The 15885-nt window shown below is 48.0% G+C and overlaps 2 protein-coding genes and 1 long non-coding RNA gene across 5 annotated transcripts; 2 read left to right on the top strand and 1 right to left on the bottom strand.

Moving 5' to 3' along the window:
- Positions 1–777: 777 nt before the first annotated feature.
- On the bottom strand, positions 778–2541 carry SERF2 (small EDRK-rich factor 2). 2 transcript variants are annotated; one of them, XM_060005140.1, is made up of 3 exons: positions 2439–2541; positions 1733–1841; positions 778–1137 (listed from the first exon to the last, which is right to left on the bottom strand). In XM_060005140.1, exons 1-3 carry the CDS (start codon positions 2443–2445, stop codon positions 852–854), a joined length of 402 nt encoding a protein of 133 aa, XP_059861123.1. In that variant the 5' UTR covers positions 2446–2541; the 3' UTR covers positions 778–851. The 2 variants fall into 2 exon arrangements, with proteins under 2 accessions (XP_059861123.1, XP_059861121.1); XM_060005138.1 differs by having other exon boundaries at positions 916–1114.
- Positions 1824–3556, top strand: LOC132420578 (uncharacterized). The gene is made up of 3 exons (XR_009518388.1): positions 1824–1861; positions 2590–2646; positions 3502–3556. It is a non-coding gene; the product is annotated as an uncharacterized lncRNA (long non-coding RNA).
- Positions 3557–11809: 8253 nt separating this feature from the next.
- ELL3 (elongation factor for RNA polymerase II 3) lies at positions 11810–15446 on the top strand. 2 transcript variants are annotated; one of them, XM_060003568.1, is made up of 11 exons: positions 11810–12011; positions 12255–12290; positions 12638–12750; positions 12891–13092; positions 13182–13261; positions 13397–13472; positions 13892–14075; positions 14159–14201; positions 14328–14499; positions 14729–14773; positions 14852–15446. In XM_060003568.1, exons 1-11 carry the CDS (start codon positions 11880–11882, stop codon positions 14960–14962), a joined length of 1194 nt encoding a protein of 397 aa, XP_059859551.1. In that variant the 5' UTR covers positions 11810–11879; the 3' UTR covers positions 14963–15446. The 2 variants fall into 2 exon arrangements, 1 of the variants encoding a protein (XP_059859551.1); XR_009518223.1 differs by lacking the exon at positions 14159–14201 and having other exon boundaries at positions 14852–14944.
- Positions 15447–15885: the final 439 nt, after the last annotated feature.

Here is a 15885-nt window from a genome sequence, read left to right as displayed (position 1 = left end):
TCTGACATGCTGGAGCTACCGTTACGTCTTCACCCCAGCTCAAGAGCCTGACTCCCAAGTCAGCAGCTCAGGAACCAGCAGACAGTGCGGCACCAGCTCCTTCCTGGCTCTCATGGTGGAGATGGGGGCAGGGAAAGACCAACAGGGACTGAAGACTTACTTGGCTCTGCCCTTGGAGATAAAAAGGAAAATAAGGAATTCAGCCCTGGGTACAGGGATTTAAGAAGCCCAGAACCCTAGAACAAACCAGGACACAGGAAGAAAGGAGCACAGAGACTACCCTAGGTTTCAATCCTGATGCTGAGGTCAAAGGAAATGGGACGACAAAAACCACCCTCACATAAGGAATGACAGAACAGAAGAGAATGTGAACACTTGAGAGCAGCTAACCATGGGAAGTCAGTGAGCAGCAGGATCTGGGCCAACTTCCAAGCAGGCAAAACTGAGGAAGAATGAGGAAGAGGGGCATAAATTTAGGTCTTGCAGCCTTCCTTCTTAGGACCTCAACTCCATCCGTAGGATGATGTTCAGGGTCTGAGTGGGGGACAAAAAAAATCACAGAAAAGAAGTCCCTAAGGCTCTTAGAGGATTTCTCTACCACATACCCAGAATACCTGTTTGTTGCAGTACAAAAAAGAATTTTTTCCTGTGATGTTTCACTTAGTCTACATATCCACATCCTTTTAGAGTCTGAAGTTCTCTCCCCTCTTGGTGGGAAAGGGCAGCCATTCCTCCATCCCCATCCCCCCAAATCCCCAGTCAAACCAGGCGCTCAAGGAATTACAAAGCTACTTTTAATACTTTGGGGTGAGCCCCACAGGAATAAAAAACACTGGGAAGGGGTAACCCCCTCACCCCCAGGAGTGGCCCAGGGGGAGAGAGGCTACCTGAGGGGAAGGAAGCACAAAAGGGACTCGCTGCAGACTCAGGGCAAAGGGAATGCCATCGGTGCTGGGACCTGTGAGCACTACAGGAGAAAACGCGAGCGTGGTAGGACTGGCTCCAGGCACACAGGCGAAGGGCAAGAGGGTTGGACACGAAGCCACAAAGCTACTTGGGTTCCTCCTTCTTCTCGTTTGCCTTTTTCTGCTTCTGCTGCATGATCTCCGAGTCCCTGGGGGTAGAGATGATGGGGCACTGGGAGGTACCAGAGGGCAAAAGGGACAAGATGCAGGGGGATGAAGGGCACAAAGGATAAGATGGAAGTGGATGGGACAAAATTCAGCATGTGGCTGCTGTATTCCCACCCTAGGAGAACAAGAGGAAGAGAGCTGAGGCTCAAAAGGCAATCAGTCTCTATCTGGCTATTGCCCGAGGGGTCAGAAGTCTGGCCACACAGGCCCAAGGCTATTCTGTGCTGAGTACCACACCCAGCAACACCAGTGAGAAGGCTGGGAGAAGGGAGGACAAATGAACAGCAAGGAGGGCCAAAAGTACTGGGCTGTCATAACCACCACTGCATTTGAAATGTGAGGCTCCCTGCCCTTGCCCTTAAGGTCAGACCCGGGGGCACTCAGAAATCAGACCGAGGGCAGCACCCGCCCCAGTCCCTTCCTATAAGGCTGTGACCTAACAATTTAAAGGGTGAGAGGAATAAAACCCTAGAGGAAACAATGCACTCTGCCCCTCACGACTAGTCCAGATGTAAGCTCTGAGCTAACTCTTTCCAGGTACAACCCATGGCCTAAACCCAGGTCTCACCCCACCCCTCCCCGCCCCTCCCTGGGGCTACCTCTGCTTGCGGGCAGCAGCAGAAAGCCCGTCATCTCGGCGCTTTCCCTTAACCGAGTCGCTCTGCTTTTTCATATTCTTCTGGCGGGCGAGCTCGCGCTGGTTACCGCCTAGAGAAAGAAGATAAAAGGTGAGACGAGAAGGCCTTTCTGGCCACACACCGGCGACCCTCTCCCCTCACCGGACACTCGTACGGTCCAACACTTCATTCCCGGGTCGCCGACACCGGCCTTTTTCGGGGCCTAGGCTGCAGATTGGACGGAGGGAGTAGCTGCCACAGGGCAGGTCAAAGTGGGGAGTGGACGGAGGACGGTCCTGAGGAGCCTGCTAGAAGCGTGCTTCGAATTTCGGGGCAGCATGGGGGCCCAGACAGGGGGTGGCGGTATGTGTAGACGGTCTGGGTCTCTGTGGGGGATGGGCAGGGATCTGGAATGGGGGGATCTGGGTTTATCACAGGGGCGCAGGGCTTCTCCCCACACCGCAGAGCGTCGGGGAGGGCCTTTGCCTGACGAGGTGGGGAGGTTCTCAAGAAGTGTCTCGGTGGGCAAAGGGTCGACTTCCGGGCTCCAAGTGTGAGGGTCGCTAAACAGCGCTCCTAGAGAAAGGTCTCGTTGGGGAAGTCAAAACGAGGTCAATGCCGAGGTTCGGCAGTCATGTTTAGGATGGAAAAGGAGAAAAGGGCAAGAGGAGGGGGTCTCAGTGCTCACGGGTCATGGCGACGGCAGCAGCTCCGGCCTGCCTCCGTTGCGTCCCCTCGTTCAGTACGACGTTGCAGGCCCCGCCCCTTTCTCGAAGCGTAACGAAGTTGTCTTTTCCTCCCCGCCCCTTCGCGCCCGGGAGCCGATTCCCATTGGACAGGAAGAAACACGTGGAGGCCGCGAGCCACGCTGGAGCTCGGGCGGATAACGGGCGGAGGTTCGCAGGCCGAGCGCGCTGCGTGGGGCGGGGCTTTCCGAACAAGTCGTTAGGTCGGGAGGGGAGAAAGTAGGCCAGGTCACGTGGGCAGAGTGGGTGGGGGTGGAGGGGTGCGGGTGGCTAGGTGGCGCTCCCGCGAGCTTGGGCACGTGACCTGGCAGAGTGCCCTCATGCGGGGATGGTTTGGGGCAAGGACAGACTCACTCAGAGGGAACGTAGGGGGAACAGAGGGCTTGGGGGTTCGTGGGGGCTGAAATGGTCCGGCCGGTGCTGTTACCAAGACTCTTGGACTAAACTTGCCCCTGTTATCTAGGATCCCCCCAACCAACCACCTGTTTAGATACTTGAGTTTGCATACTATGTAAAATCGTGTACAAACGCAACTTCAGAAGCCCCTTTCTAACCACATTGTTCCCCCATCCCAAACTCCTCCAGTATAGAAATTCGCATCCACATCCCATATGTCCTAAAACTTTGGTCCTGTTCATATCCCCATAGAAGCTTCAAATATGTAGCTTGGAAGTATTGGAGGACCCAAAAATCACGGACTATGGAGTTGGATCAGGGACTAAGAGATTGGAAAATCCACATACTATGTCCATTTCTCCCTCCGGCATTTCCCCACTGTACTGTACTATCTCCACCATCTCCACCAACCACACCTGGTTTGTAATTCGCAATTGAATAGGGCGGGAAGCTTAGATTTCCCACTAAAATCGCTCTCATTCCCAGTTTCACTAATCTGTGTACAAGACTCCCCACCAGTCCCGAGGAATTCACGGGATAAAGGAGAAATGCTTAGGAAATCTCACAGGAAAGGACTGGTTGTAAATTTTAACATCTGATTCTCTCCAGCTAGTGCCCACAGCAGAACCAAGCTGAGGCTGGCACTTCAGACTGGCTTCTTTCTCAACATAGAGCTGAGGGAAGACAATAAACCTCATTCAGTACCATCCTCACAATTTTTGCCATACCCAGGTATCACTTGAACTACTACTATTTATTACTTTAAAATTTTTTACCAGGGTTGTGTTTGTTTTTTTTTTTTTTTTGGCTGTGCTGTGTGGCTTGTGGGGATCTCAGTTCCCCCACCAGGGATTGAACCTGGGCCTCTGCAGTGAAAACACCAAATCCTAACCACTGAACCACCAGGGAACTCCCTGTATCAGTTTCAAATAAAGGATATAACCCAAACTTCATATTCCTTTAGTAAATTTAAAATCAGTATCACCTGCCCACAAACAGAAAGTAACTATAAAAAGAAATACAATGAAAAGGAAATATTAAATTCTACCAAAATATCATCAATGTCAAAGCTACTGAACCTGGGGCCTGCCCTCTCTTTCTCAGAGAAAGAAATTAACAAGTGTTATAGAGGTAATAAGGCATAAGTCTCCCAAACTGAAGCTTTTTCTTGACATCATCAGAATATTGAAAAGCATTTAATTTTTATACTTTCAGTGTTACTTACTGCTATGTCTCTATACTACTAAAATTACTTCTTATATCACCAGTAGCATATATCCCACCCTTTGGTACATACCAAATGTAATAGATCAACATTGGTGGCACACATAACAATGTGCAAATTCTGACTCTGCTACTTACTGGATTTGATTTTGGACAATCATTTTTTCCATGCTTCAATTCCTTTATATGAAAAATGGGAATAATATCTACCCCTTAGTGTTGTGGAAAAGATTAATATAGATAACTTAATATAAAGCACTTGGCCCATAATAGGCACTTGGTTAATAATGTCCTCTCCATCTCCCTTTGGGAAGTCCTAAAACCTCTTCATTCTCCAAATTCCTCTAACTCCTGAGTAGTAGCCAGTCTCTGAAATGGCCCCTAATGATCCCTCCCTTCTGGTATTCACATCCTTGTGTAATCCTCTCCCACACTAAATCAGGGTTGGTCTATGTGACCAATAGAATATGGCAGAAGTGATGGTATATCACTTCTGGTGCTAAAAAAAATTGCAGCTTCTGCTTTCCTTTCTCTCTTGGATCACTGGCTCAGGGAGAGCCAGCTGCCATGTCAGGAGGAGAGGCCCATGTGGTGAAGAACTGTGGCCACTGGCCAACAGCCAGAGGGCAGAGAAAATACCTCCACTTTAACTTAGCACGAGGTTGAGAGTTAGGGACCCAAGGCTCTGAGAGAAGGAGGTGAGGCAGGATTTAGGGACCCCACATATAAAGTGAGAAGATGAGGAAACTGGACTTCAAGGGTGGGGACAGCATCTGCAGACCTATAGCAACAGACTGACCACAGTTCACAAAAAGAATTTGGACTATCTGGCTTCCTAGCCCACAGGTTCCAATGGGTCCCCTTGCAAATAGAGAGACTACAGAACCAGCCCCATGGAGAAAACTGAGCTAGCCAGGGATGAGTGAAATAGTGCAGGATGAGGAAGCAAGTTCTCTTTTGGCACCTCCTACCTCTTTATCAACTCCAGCTGCTCAGGTGGGTGAGAGAGTGGAACAACCCTGTAACCAGTCTCCTCTTATTAACTCACCCCACTCTACCCCCATGCTCAAGAGTCTATTTCCAATCCTAACAGAACCTAGGCTGGTTGCCACACCTCCCTCCAGTCTAACTTTTCCAGTAATTGCCAAAGAAATCACTCATTCTTTCAACAAATATTCATTGTGTTATGCACCAACAATGTACCAACTACTGCATTAGTCATTAGGTATACAGTGATGAACAAAACATGTATATCTCCGTACTCACAGAACATATAGTGTAGAGAAGAAGAAACAGCTCTCTCTCTGTATATAACACATATATAGGTATTCCTCTGTGTGTGTGTGTGTGTATATATATATATATATGCAAATCAATTGTGATAACTGCTTTGAAAGAAATGAACAGATTTTACACAAGGATGATATTCAAAAGAGTTAACAGGGCACACAGCATAAGCACCTATCCACCAAAATAGATGTCAGTTTAACCTAAATAAAGACTATCTGTGAACAATTTTTCTACCTCTCCTGGTAAATCATACAACTGCTGGTTCTGTGAAGGGAGTATATCTGTAGACCCTAACTTTGATTAGAGAAGTGAAGCAAGTGATAACTGGGCTGAGGCAAAAGGGGGAGGATTTAGGCAGGGCAAGGGGTGGGGGGAGGTGGGAGAGAACATTTTAGGAGAGGAAACAGCATGTGTGAAGGCCCTAAGGCCCTGCTCCCTCAGGCCATCCCATCAAGAGCCACAAGGTTAGTGGATTGGTAGGTAGTAGGTGAGTCACTAATGCCTAGTGAGCATGCTTTGAAACTAGGTCAGGGAGAAGGTAGGGTAGTGATATGATCTGAGTCACTCCTGCTAATACCGCTACTCGGTAACATTAAGTGAGTACTTATTAAGTATATTAAGTTTACTTTTCTTATTTGGGCCTTACAATGACCTTTTGAGGTGTCATTATTCCCTTTCTACATATTTAGAAACTTTGGCACAGGCAGGTTAAATAACTTTCCCAAGGAAGCACAGGTAATAAAGGGTGGGGCTGAGAGTTTAACCCAGTCACTGCTCTTCAGCAGCAAGATGTAAATTTTGAAGAGATCACTCCGTGGAAGGAAAGTGGATTAGAGCAGGTAAATGGAAATGGGGAGACCAGTCAGGAGGCTATCACAGACATCCAGGATTCTAGGCCTAATTGGGTAACAGATAATTGAAATGCAGTTCAGACCAACTGGGGCAAAAAGGGGAATTTGTTGGCTTACATAACCAAACTGGGTCATGGGCTGGGGTGTGAATGACTAAAACCAATGACAGGGGGATGCCTCCCCATCTCTTTGCTTTGTTTTCTCAGATCCAGATCCCTTGACATGATAGGAAATGGCCACCAATGGTCCCTGCCCTCACATATCACAGAGTGACCAAGAGAGGGGGTCTGAGTCTCTTCCTTTAAATTCAGTTTTTAAAACCCCAGGACAGGACTCTGATGGTTTAGGTGCCTACCTTTGTGGTGAGGAGGTGGTGTGGGGCAGGATATAATGAGAGTAGCCCCCACCAGAACCATATGGTTAGTATGGGGAAGGAACAGTTTTATCAAAGAAAGGGAGTTTGTTCCCCAGAAAAGGAGGATGCTAGACAGATCAAACAAAAGATGTCCATTACATCAGGGAACAGAAGAAAGCCACTTGGACCAAAATGGTGACAGAAGAAATGGCAAAAGTGTGCAGCTTCAAAATATATTTTGGGTATTCAGTTAGAGAGGAAGATACTATTGATTTCTGGGTTCTTCATCAAATATTAAGTATACACCTATTAAGTGCAAGACACTTCTAGGCAGTGGGTATACAGTGGTGAACAAAACTGACATGGTCTCTGACCTTATGAAGTTAACCCTTTAGTGGGGGAGACTTACAATTCATAAGTAGCCAAACCAAACAGTATGAAGTTACAACTTGTGTTAAGTGTTAAAAGAGAAACAAAAGTGCAAGGACAAAGAATAATGGGAGAGACCCACTTCTGTGGTGACTTTTTTTTTGGCCACGCAACGCAGCTTATGGGATCTTAGTTCCCCGACCAGGGATCAAACCCAGGCCCTTGGCAGTGATAGCATGGAGTCCTAACCACTGGACCACCAGGGAATTCCCTGTGGTGACTTTTCAACTGAGGCCTGTAGAAAAAGTAGAAGAAGGCTCCAGAAGTGCAGCTGAATTCCAAACATTAATAACATCCCTCCTTTAACAAGGAAGAGCAATACAGTTTTAGGAAATTCTTTCCCTCCCTATATTCCAAAAGTGGTCCTGAATGGCTAAGTCAATCAAAGTAAACTCATCACTCTTAGCATTACTGGCTCAGGATTGCCTAAACCATGCATGATATTCACCTTGTGACAGTTACAGGTTTAAGAGTTAGCATATGACCTAAATTGGCCTTATCAGACCAAAGGGAAGGACTTTTGTTCCATTGTGGAGACAGACAGTGCTCTCTCCCACTGACTTGAATAAGGATTCACATAACCCTTACTGCTTTTGGCTTCTGTGACCTTGAAGGACAAGCCTTAGGTTGAAGCAAAGTGAGTGGCAGGAGGAAACTTGGTCCTTGATGATGCTCTTGGGCCACTGAATACATCAACTATAATATTTGTTCTCTCACTGAGCTTCCTGCTATGAGAACCACCGTACGTATTTGTTTTTTGTGTAAGCTGCCTTGAGTCAGATTTCTGTAACTTCTGCCAAATACATTTTAAGAAATACACAAACAATAGAAATAGCATATGCCAAGGCCCTGAGATGGGAAAAACCTTGAATAATTAGAGAAATTACAGAGATCACATAATGAAATGATCCAGTAAGATTATCTTAAAGTGCAACCAGCCCTCTCCATGCATATTAAGCTTCTAGTCAGATTTTAGTGCCTTGCTTGTAGAGATGAGTAGATAGCTGAAGATCAGCAAGCATTGGAAAAAACACTTTTAACATAAAAATAGGCCAAAACAAAACAGAAACAGAAAATAAGGTCTTAGAGGATCAGAAACAATTCCAGAAACAAAAGAAAGTGGGAGGGGGACCATAATTAGTAACCTTAGAAATGAAGGGGATATTGAACAAAAACAGGGGAGCTATAAAAAAACAAACATTCAGAGAATAATAAAGAGCTCTTGGAAATTAAAAATATGATAAAAGCATTGGAAGATAAAACTTGAAGAAATAGTCAAGGAAATTGGGCAAAAAGATAGTGATGGACAGGAAAAAATTTAAAAATTAGGCAATCAGTTCAGGAGGTCAACATCTGTATTATATGAGTTTCAGAATGAGAGGGGGCCCACTGAGTGCCCAGCACAAAGAATAAGAAAAGATCGATGCCACAACATACTAGAACACTGGAGTCACAGAGAAGATCCTAAAGGTTTCTGAGATACAAAATAGGTCACATACAAAGAGAGGATGAAGAATCAGAATGGCTTCAGACTTGTCAGCAGCAACACTGGAGTCCAAAAGACAGTGAGTGATGTCATCAAATATCTGAAGAAAAATAACTAACAACCAATTTTTTTTTTACCCAGCCAAGCTATCAATTAAGTAGAATAGAATAAAGACACACAGTCTCAAAGGACTTATCTACCATGCACCCTTTCCAGGAAGCTATTGGAGATGTACACCAAAATGAGGGGGTAAATCAAGGAAAAAAGTAGTAGAATTCAGGAAAAATTGGCATCCAATATAGGAGATAAGGAAATCCCCAGGCTGTTTGAAGGGAGACCCCAGGATGATAACTCTGCAGCAGGCTTAGAGAAGCAACTATTTCAGAGTGGAACAGGAGAATGAAAGGGTCTGGAGGTGTATATATAAGGAAAAAAATGGAAACTTATAAAACTGATAAGTTTTATAACTGATAAAATAGATAATATAACTGATTATATTTGAATATATGAGGAGGAGATTTCCACTTCTAGAGGAGCATATTAGAATTAATTGATATAAAAAAAGAATTAATTGATAATAAGTACATACAGGGGCTTCCCTGGTGGTGCAGTGGTTAAGAATCTGCCTGCCAATTCAGGGGACAGGGGTTCGAGCCCTGGTTCAGGAAGATCCCACATGCCGTGGAGCAACTAAGCCCGTGCGCCACAACTACTGAGCCTGCGCTCTAGAGCCCACAAGCCACAACTACTGAGCCCATGTGCCACAACTACTGAAGCCCGCGTGCCTACAGCCCATTCTCCGCAACAAGAGAAGCCACTGCAGCGAGAAGCCCATGCACTGCGATGAAGAGTAGACCCCGCTCTCCGCAACTAGAGAAAGCCCGCGCGCAGCAACGAAGACCCAACGCAGCCAAAAATAAAATAAATTAATTAAATAATTAAAAAAATAAGTACATACACAACTAAGTAAACAAACCAAGATAGGGATAATTATTAATATCAAGGGGGAAACATACAAGAAAGGAAATGTAAACAGTGCACTGTGTCACAGCTTGTAAATAATATTTACACACTCATAAAATGTAAACATTCATTATTGATCTAACAAAAGTAACATTACTACACTAGGAGGTTGAAGAGAGAAAGTACATGCATATATATGGAGAGGATGGGAGAGCTAAAGTCCTCATTTTTAAGATAGAAACCAATGGCTAATATCTGACACTTAAAAAGCCAGAAATGGCATGATACTTAGAAAAAGCAATAAATGCTAGAAGAAACAGTTAAAAGAGTTTTAACTTCCTTTAAGCAGTAGAAAGCAGAAAGGAATAAGGGATAAATATTTTTTATTATGTCTTGTATGGAACTTATATGTACATATATAACTTCCATAAAGACAAATAAATACTATAAAAACCCAACCATGGGGCTTCCCTGGTGGCACAGTGGTTAAGAATCCGCCTGCCAATGCAGGGGACAAGGGTTCAAGCCCTGGTCCGGGAGGATCCCACATGCTGCGGAGCAAGTGGGCCCGTGTGCCACAACTGCTGAGCCTGTGCTCTGGAGCCCACGAGCCACAGCTGCTGAGCCTGCCTGCTGCAGCTGCTGAAGCCCGCACGCCTAGAGCCTGTGCTCCGCAACAAGGGAAGCCACCGCAATGAGAAGCCCACACACAGTAACGCAGAGTAGCCCCCCCTCCCCGCAACTAGAGAAAGCCTGTGAGCAGCAACGAAGACCCAACACAGCCAAAAATTAATTAATTTCTTTTAAGAAGTCAAATTTAGGAGGGCTTCCCTGGTGGCGCAGTGGTTAAGAATCTGCCTGCCAATGCAGGAGACACGGGTTCGAGCCCTGGTCCGGGAAGATCCCACATGCCGCGGTGCAACTAAGCCCGCGTGCCACAACTACTGAAGCCCATGAGCCTAGAGCCCATGGTCCGCAACAAGAGAAGCCACTGCAATAAGCATGCGCACCGCAACGAAGAGTAGCCCACACTCTTCACAACTAGAGAAGGCCCGCGCGCACCAACGAAGACCCAATGCAGCCAAAAATAAATAAAATAAATAAATTATTTTTAAAAAGTCAAATTTAGGGAGTTCCCTGGAGGTCCAGTGGTTAGGATTTGGTGCTTTTATTGCTGTGGCCTGGGTTCAATCCCTGGTGGGGGAACTAAGATCTCAGAAGCTGTGGGGTGTGGGCAAAAAATAAAAATCAACTTTATTGAGGTATAATTTACAGACATTAAAATAGATACATTTTAAGCGTGCAATTTGATGAGTTTTGACAAATGTATAGATAATTTGAGTTAGGGTGAAGGGCATTAAGGTCATCTGGGATTATGCCCGTCCAGGGATTTAGCAGAGGTATCCTAGCTAGGAAAGAGAACAACACCAGGGCTCTAGGGAGACATACCCAAACAGGGACAAGTGGCGACACCAAGGGCCGACATGAGATTGGTCCTGGGGTTTCACTGCAACAAGATCTGGACCTCCAGAATGTCTGGAAACTTCATGGCACCTCTTGGTCCTCCTGAGGGAGTGAGCCTGCTCCCTTTCACACCAGTGTCCAACAATCTCACGTGTATAGGCCAGGAAGGGAGACCTGGGACTGAGTTCTCCCTCTCCTCTGCCCTGCAACTTTCCTGCCACCAACCACGGCCCCCATCTCTGCCCATCGATGGGGGGGCGCTCCGGCTTGCGACAGCCAAGCTTCACTGCTGCCAAAAACGGGCCCTGATTTTCTCTCCATTCATAGTTAGAAACCGGCTTCGGGTTCGCCGCAGTACGTCGGGCAGGGAAAAGCAAAAGCTCTAGGCCAGGTGTTGGCGCCGGGAATCCCCCTTCGGGTCCGCCAGCCTCCGGTCCCTTGGGGCTCTTGGCGTGATGGGCTGGGCCCGCCCAGCAATCAGTCGCTGTCGCTGTCTACCGCCCCTCTGCGTCTAAAACCCTCGGGGGTTGCAGGTTCAGCTTCACTTAGAAACCGAAACTCTTTAAGTGTTCAGGTTAGGTGGAAAAACTGAGGCAGGACTGGGGACTCTAGTGAGAGGTCTGAAGCTGGCTGCAGACTTTCTCCCCGGAACTGGGAGAGCACCTTCCGAAAGCCCAATAAGCGCATGCCAATCCAAGAAGAAACCGCTGGGGTCGGTGATAACATCTGGGGGAGAGCGAAGCGCCACCCACGCGAGCGGGAAATCCCAGAGGTGGGGCTGGCTGTGGGTGGGGCCTGGAGTGGGGTCCCGGCGGGGGGCGGGGCCTACCTGGGTTACCGGGTGTGCCAGCCTAGCCCTGCACAGCGGAGGTGGTAGTGGCCCTGGTCTGTGGCTCCCGTCCTATTTGCTCTGAACCTCGCAGCCATGGAGGGACCCCGGGAGCTTCTGAGTAGGAAGCTCCGGCTCTGCTTCACCCCCGCTGCCCGGACCAGCCTCCTGCTGCTCAGGCTCAACGACGCGGCGCTGCGGGCGCTGCACGAGTGTCAGCGGCAACAGGTACGGCCGGCCCGGGCCCCATCCTCTCCATCCCCTACCCCTCGGTTAGTCGGGCCTCAGCCGGCGACAGTGCCGAAGGGGCCTGGGGATGGGAAGCAGCATCCTCAGTCTCCGGCCTCCCCACCTCTCCAAGTGAAGCCTGCGAGGCAGGTCCCTCCACGCCACCCCCACCCCGGGCACCCGACGCCGGATCCGGGACGCTGTTTCACCTGCTCTTAGCTCAAGTCTGTGCTCTCCCTCCAGGTTCGGCCAGTGATTGCTTTCCAAGGCAACCGAGGGGTAAGCGCGGGCCTGGGGTGTGTGGAGGTGGAGTGCAGGGAGAACAGACATGGGCTCCAGGAAGGTACCATCAGGGCGGGAGGCTGAGGGCAGCCAAGGTCTGAGGAAGTTTCGAGAATTGAACCCCAAATGGGGCGAGGGGCTGCTGGGTTGTGGTCCCAAGAGGCTGCGGTTGAAGAGACTGTGCCGTCTTAGCCTCCTGAGGAACTCAGGCCCAGCTGCACCTGGTGTGCTAATGAGCCCCGTGGGACCCATCGTCAGGCTTAGGCTGGCTCAGGGAGGAGTGGCATTCATAGTAGGAGGAGGAACTGACTTTCATAGAGCTTACAGTCTCCTTTCCCCCACAGTATTTGAGGGTCCCACGTCCTGGCTGGTCCTGCCTCTTTTCCTTCATAGTGTCTCAGTGTGGCCAGGAGGGCCCTGGTGGTGGCTTGGATCTTGTGTGCCAACATTTAGGCAGGTAAGGGGAATAGGTAGCAGGTAAGAAAGAGTTTGTGCAAAGTCTGGGAAGGGGATATCCAGAGGTGCTTCAGAGATCTCCACCTTCCTGTTTTTTGTTTGTTTTTTGTTTGTTTTTTGTTTTAAACCACTTCTTTCCAGATCTGGGCCTAACCGCCTCCACTGCCTGGGTCCACTCAGGGAGCGCCTCACTATTTGGGCAGCCATGGATTCTGTCCCAGCCCCATCTTCAGTTCAGGGACACAACCTGACTGAAGATGCCAGAGATCACGAGAGCTGGCAGAACATGGGAGACTATTCTGCAGGAGATACAATTTCACAGCCACAGATGGCACTAGAAGAGGTAAGGCCAGAAACTGCAGGGAGTTGGGATAAGGTGGGGCAAAGCCTGAAGCCTAGGGAGCCAAGTGCCCCTGCCACTTTCCCTGCCAGGTGGCAGATCCACTGGCAAGCAGCCAAGGACAGTCACTCCCAGGATCCTTGAGGGAACACATGGCACAGTGGGAAGTGAGGTACTTGGGGGCAGGGTGGGACTAATCTGGGAAGCCCTGTTATTGTCTTCTCTAATCTCCACCCTAAATGCTGTAAAAAGGGATCTAGCCCTACCCTTGGCTTCATCTCTCCCATTCCCTCTTCAAAAATCCTAGGAACCAGACCCATCTTCCAAACAGAGAGCCTGATCAGGTACTGCCTTCCTCTGCTAGCCAGAAACACGTGGACAAGGTAAGTTGTAATAGCAAGGGTGTTTCAAAGAGAGTTGTGTCCAATGAGGCTAAAATTTAAAGATTGGGACCTTATCATTTTCATGCTCCCAGAGCTCATTATATGGAAGTAATTTTTATGTTTTTTAATTTTTATTTTATTTTTTTTTGCGGTACGCGGGCCTCTCACTGCTGTGGCCTCTCCCACCGCGGAGCACAGGCTCTGGACGCGCAGGCTCAGCAGCCATTGCTCACGGGCCCAGCCACTCCGCGGCATGTGGGATCTTCCCGGACCCGGGCACGAACCCATGTCCCCTGCATCGGCAGGCGGACTCTCAACCACTGTGCCACCAGGGAAGCCCAGAAGTAATTTTTAAGAGAAGGACAGAATAGGAGGCTTCTGGCTTACTGTTCATGTGACCAAGATATTTTCTCCAACAGAAACGTCCAGCACCTGCAGCTACTGTAAAACTAAAAGAAAAGAGGCTCAGATCTCTGTCTCTAGCTCCAAGTCCCCTACAAGGGCTGCCTAGTCAGGAGCTACAGGAGAGAGAAGATTGGGAGCAAGAAGATAAAGATGAAGACATTAGCCCCAGGCTGGTGCACAGTCCCTCAGTTCAAGCAGGTGAGTTAATGGGAGGAGGGTGAAACTGCCATAGTGGGGGAAAAAAAGCCTATCATTACCTTCATGTCTTGCTTCCTTCCTAGACTCTGAATCCCCAAGCCCTGAAGAGGTACCAGATTACCTCCTGTGAGTCCCCTGCCATTTCCAATTTTATCAAGCCTTGTGCATATGAGATATTAAGGTAAACTTCCTGGGAGCTGGAAGCTTTGGGGGGCAATGATATTGAAGGTGACAATACTCTGCTCCTGGCAGGCAATACAGGGCCATCCACAGTGCAGAACAGCACCATGCTTACAAGCAGGACTTTGAGACAGATTATGCTGAATACCGCACTCTGCATGCCCGTGTTGGGGCTGCAAACCAAAGGTTCAGAGAGCTGGGAGCAGAGATGAAGAGCACTCAACGAGGAACTCCAGAATACAAGGTAAGGGCTGGATGGGCCCAGGCTGGCCCCTGAGCTCTACTGGCCGTAAACTCCTGGCTAACTGCCCATAATCCTGTTTGTTCAACAACCAATGTGACAAGCAAGTCAGTTTTGAAGGAAAAATTAGTCTGTATAATTTGGTAGAAGGAGAAGGGAAGTTCCTTCACTCCCTAAGAGAACTGGAGCTTTTTTCTTAAGGTTAAACTTGGTGCTAACATTTTCTTTTCAGATGCTGGAAGAAAAGATAGTCCAGGAATATAAAAAGTTCAGGAAGGTAAGACCAGGCCTGGGAATGGTAGCAAAAAGGCAGAATTGACTTTTTTTTTTTGACATGGATGCTTTTTCTCTGCAGCAGTACCCAGGTTACAGGGAAGAAAAGCACCGTTGTGAGTACCTGCATCAGAAATTGTCCCACATTAAAGGTCTCATCCTGGAGTTTGAGGAAAAGAACAGGGGCAGCTGAAGATGACAGAGGGCTCTTTACCCTCTGCCCAGTGTGCTATGAAGGAACAAAGCAGCTATTAACTAGTGTACAATTGTCTGCTCTTCTTATTGCTGAGTCCATGGTGGGAAGTAGGAGAGCTGCTCTAGGTTCTTAAGGTTTTTCATATTGCCATATTTAAATTTTTAGGGCATGGGCACAGTGCCAAGACTCCACAGCTGTGCCCAGGAGACTAGGAAAAGTAGCAGAGACTTGGCTTCTCCACCTTTAGTTCAGCCAAGTTATTTTTAAATCCTGAGAAATGATACCATTTCCAGGACAAGATACCTTGAGAACATCAGAATTTACTTGGTAGCCTCCCTGAAGAAACAATGAAAACTTTTGGTAACAGAACTAAAGGAACTTGTAATACAACTGGATATAATGGGAAAGGGCTTGGGTGTTACCCATGTACTGAAAGTGAATTATTTTACAAACATGGCTAAAAAATTAAACTGATTGCTTCTGTGTCAAGTTTATGTTTTCCTTGAATCCTCTTACCCTTGGCTGTGTATGTGAACCAGTTCTGGGGCTCCCTAAAAATTCAGATCCCCAGATCCCAGCCCAGGTCTTATGAATTAGAATCTCCAAGATTATGGTTAGGCATCTTTACTTTTTCAAAGCACTATGGATGATCCTGATATATATTTTGCTAAGTGGCTCTGTCAAATCTTGTAATTCAGTGGTCCCCAACCTTTTCGGCACCAGGGACCGGTTTCATGGAAGACAATTTTTCCACAGACTGGGGCAGTGGGCGGGGGGCAGGGGGCGGTGGCGGTGGTTCAGGCGGTAATGCGAGCGATGGGGAGCGGCAGATGAAGCCTCACTTGCCGCCGCTCACCTCCTGCTGTGCGGCCCGGTTCCTAGCAGGCCACGGACCGGCCCAGGGGTTGGGGACCCCTGTT

This window comes from Delphinus delphis, chromosome 2, assembly GCF_949987515.2.
Source record: "Delphinus delphis chromosome 2, mDelDel1.2, whole genome shotgun sequence".
In the NCBI taxonomy this organism is placed as follows: Eukaryota; Metazoa; Chordata; class Mammalia; order Artiodactyla; family Delphinidae; genus Delphinus; species Delphinus delphis.
This window is presented reverse-complemented; position numbering and strand designations above follow the sequence as displayed.

Bases quoted from the DNA above. Each gene is read 5' to 3' on its own strand.
- SERF2 (XM_060005140.1), bottom strand. The intron at 1,138-1,732 runs GTAGCCCCAGGG...GGTACCTCCCAG, and splicing joins GCTGCTGCCCGCAAGCAGAG to TGCCCCATCATCTCTACCCC.
- ELL3 (XM_060003568.1), top strand. From the start codon at position 11,880: ATGGAGGGACCCCGGGAGCTTCTGAGTAGGAAGCTCCGGCTCTGCTTC. The intron at 12,012-12,254 runs GTACGGCCGGCC...CTCTCCCTCCAG, and splicing joins ACGAGTGTCAGCGGCAACAG to GTTCGGCCAGTGATTGCTTT. The intron at 12,291-12,637 runs GTAAGCGCGGGC...TTTCCCCCACAG, and splicing joins CTTTCCAAGGCAACCGAGGG to TATTTGAGGGTCCCACGTCC.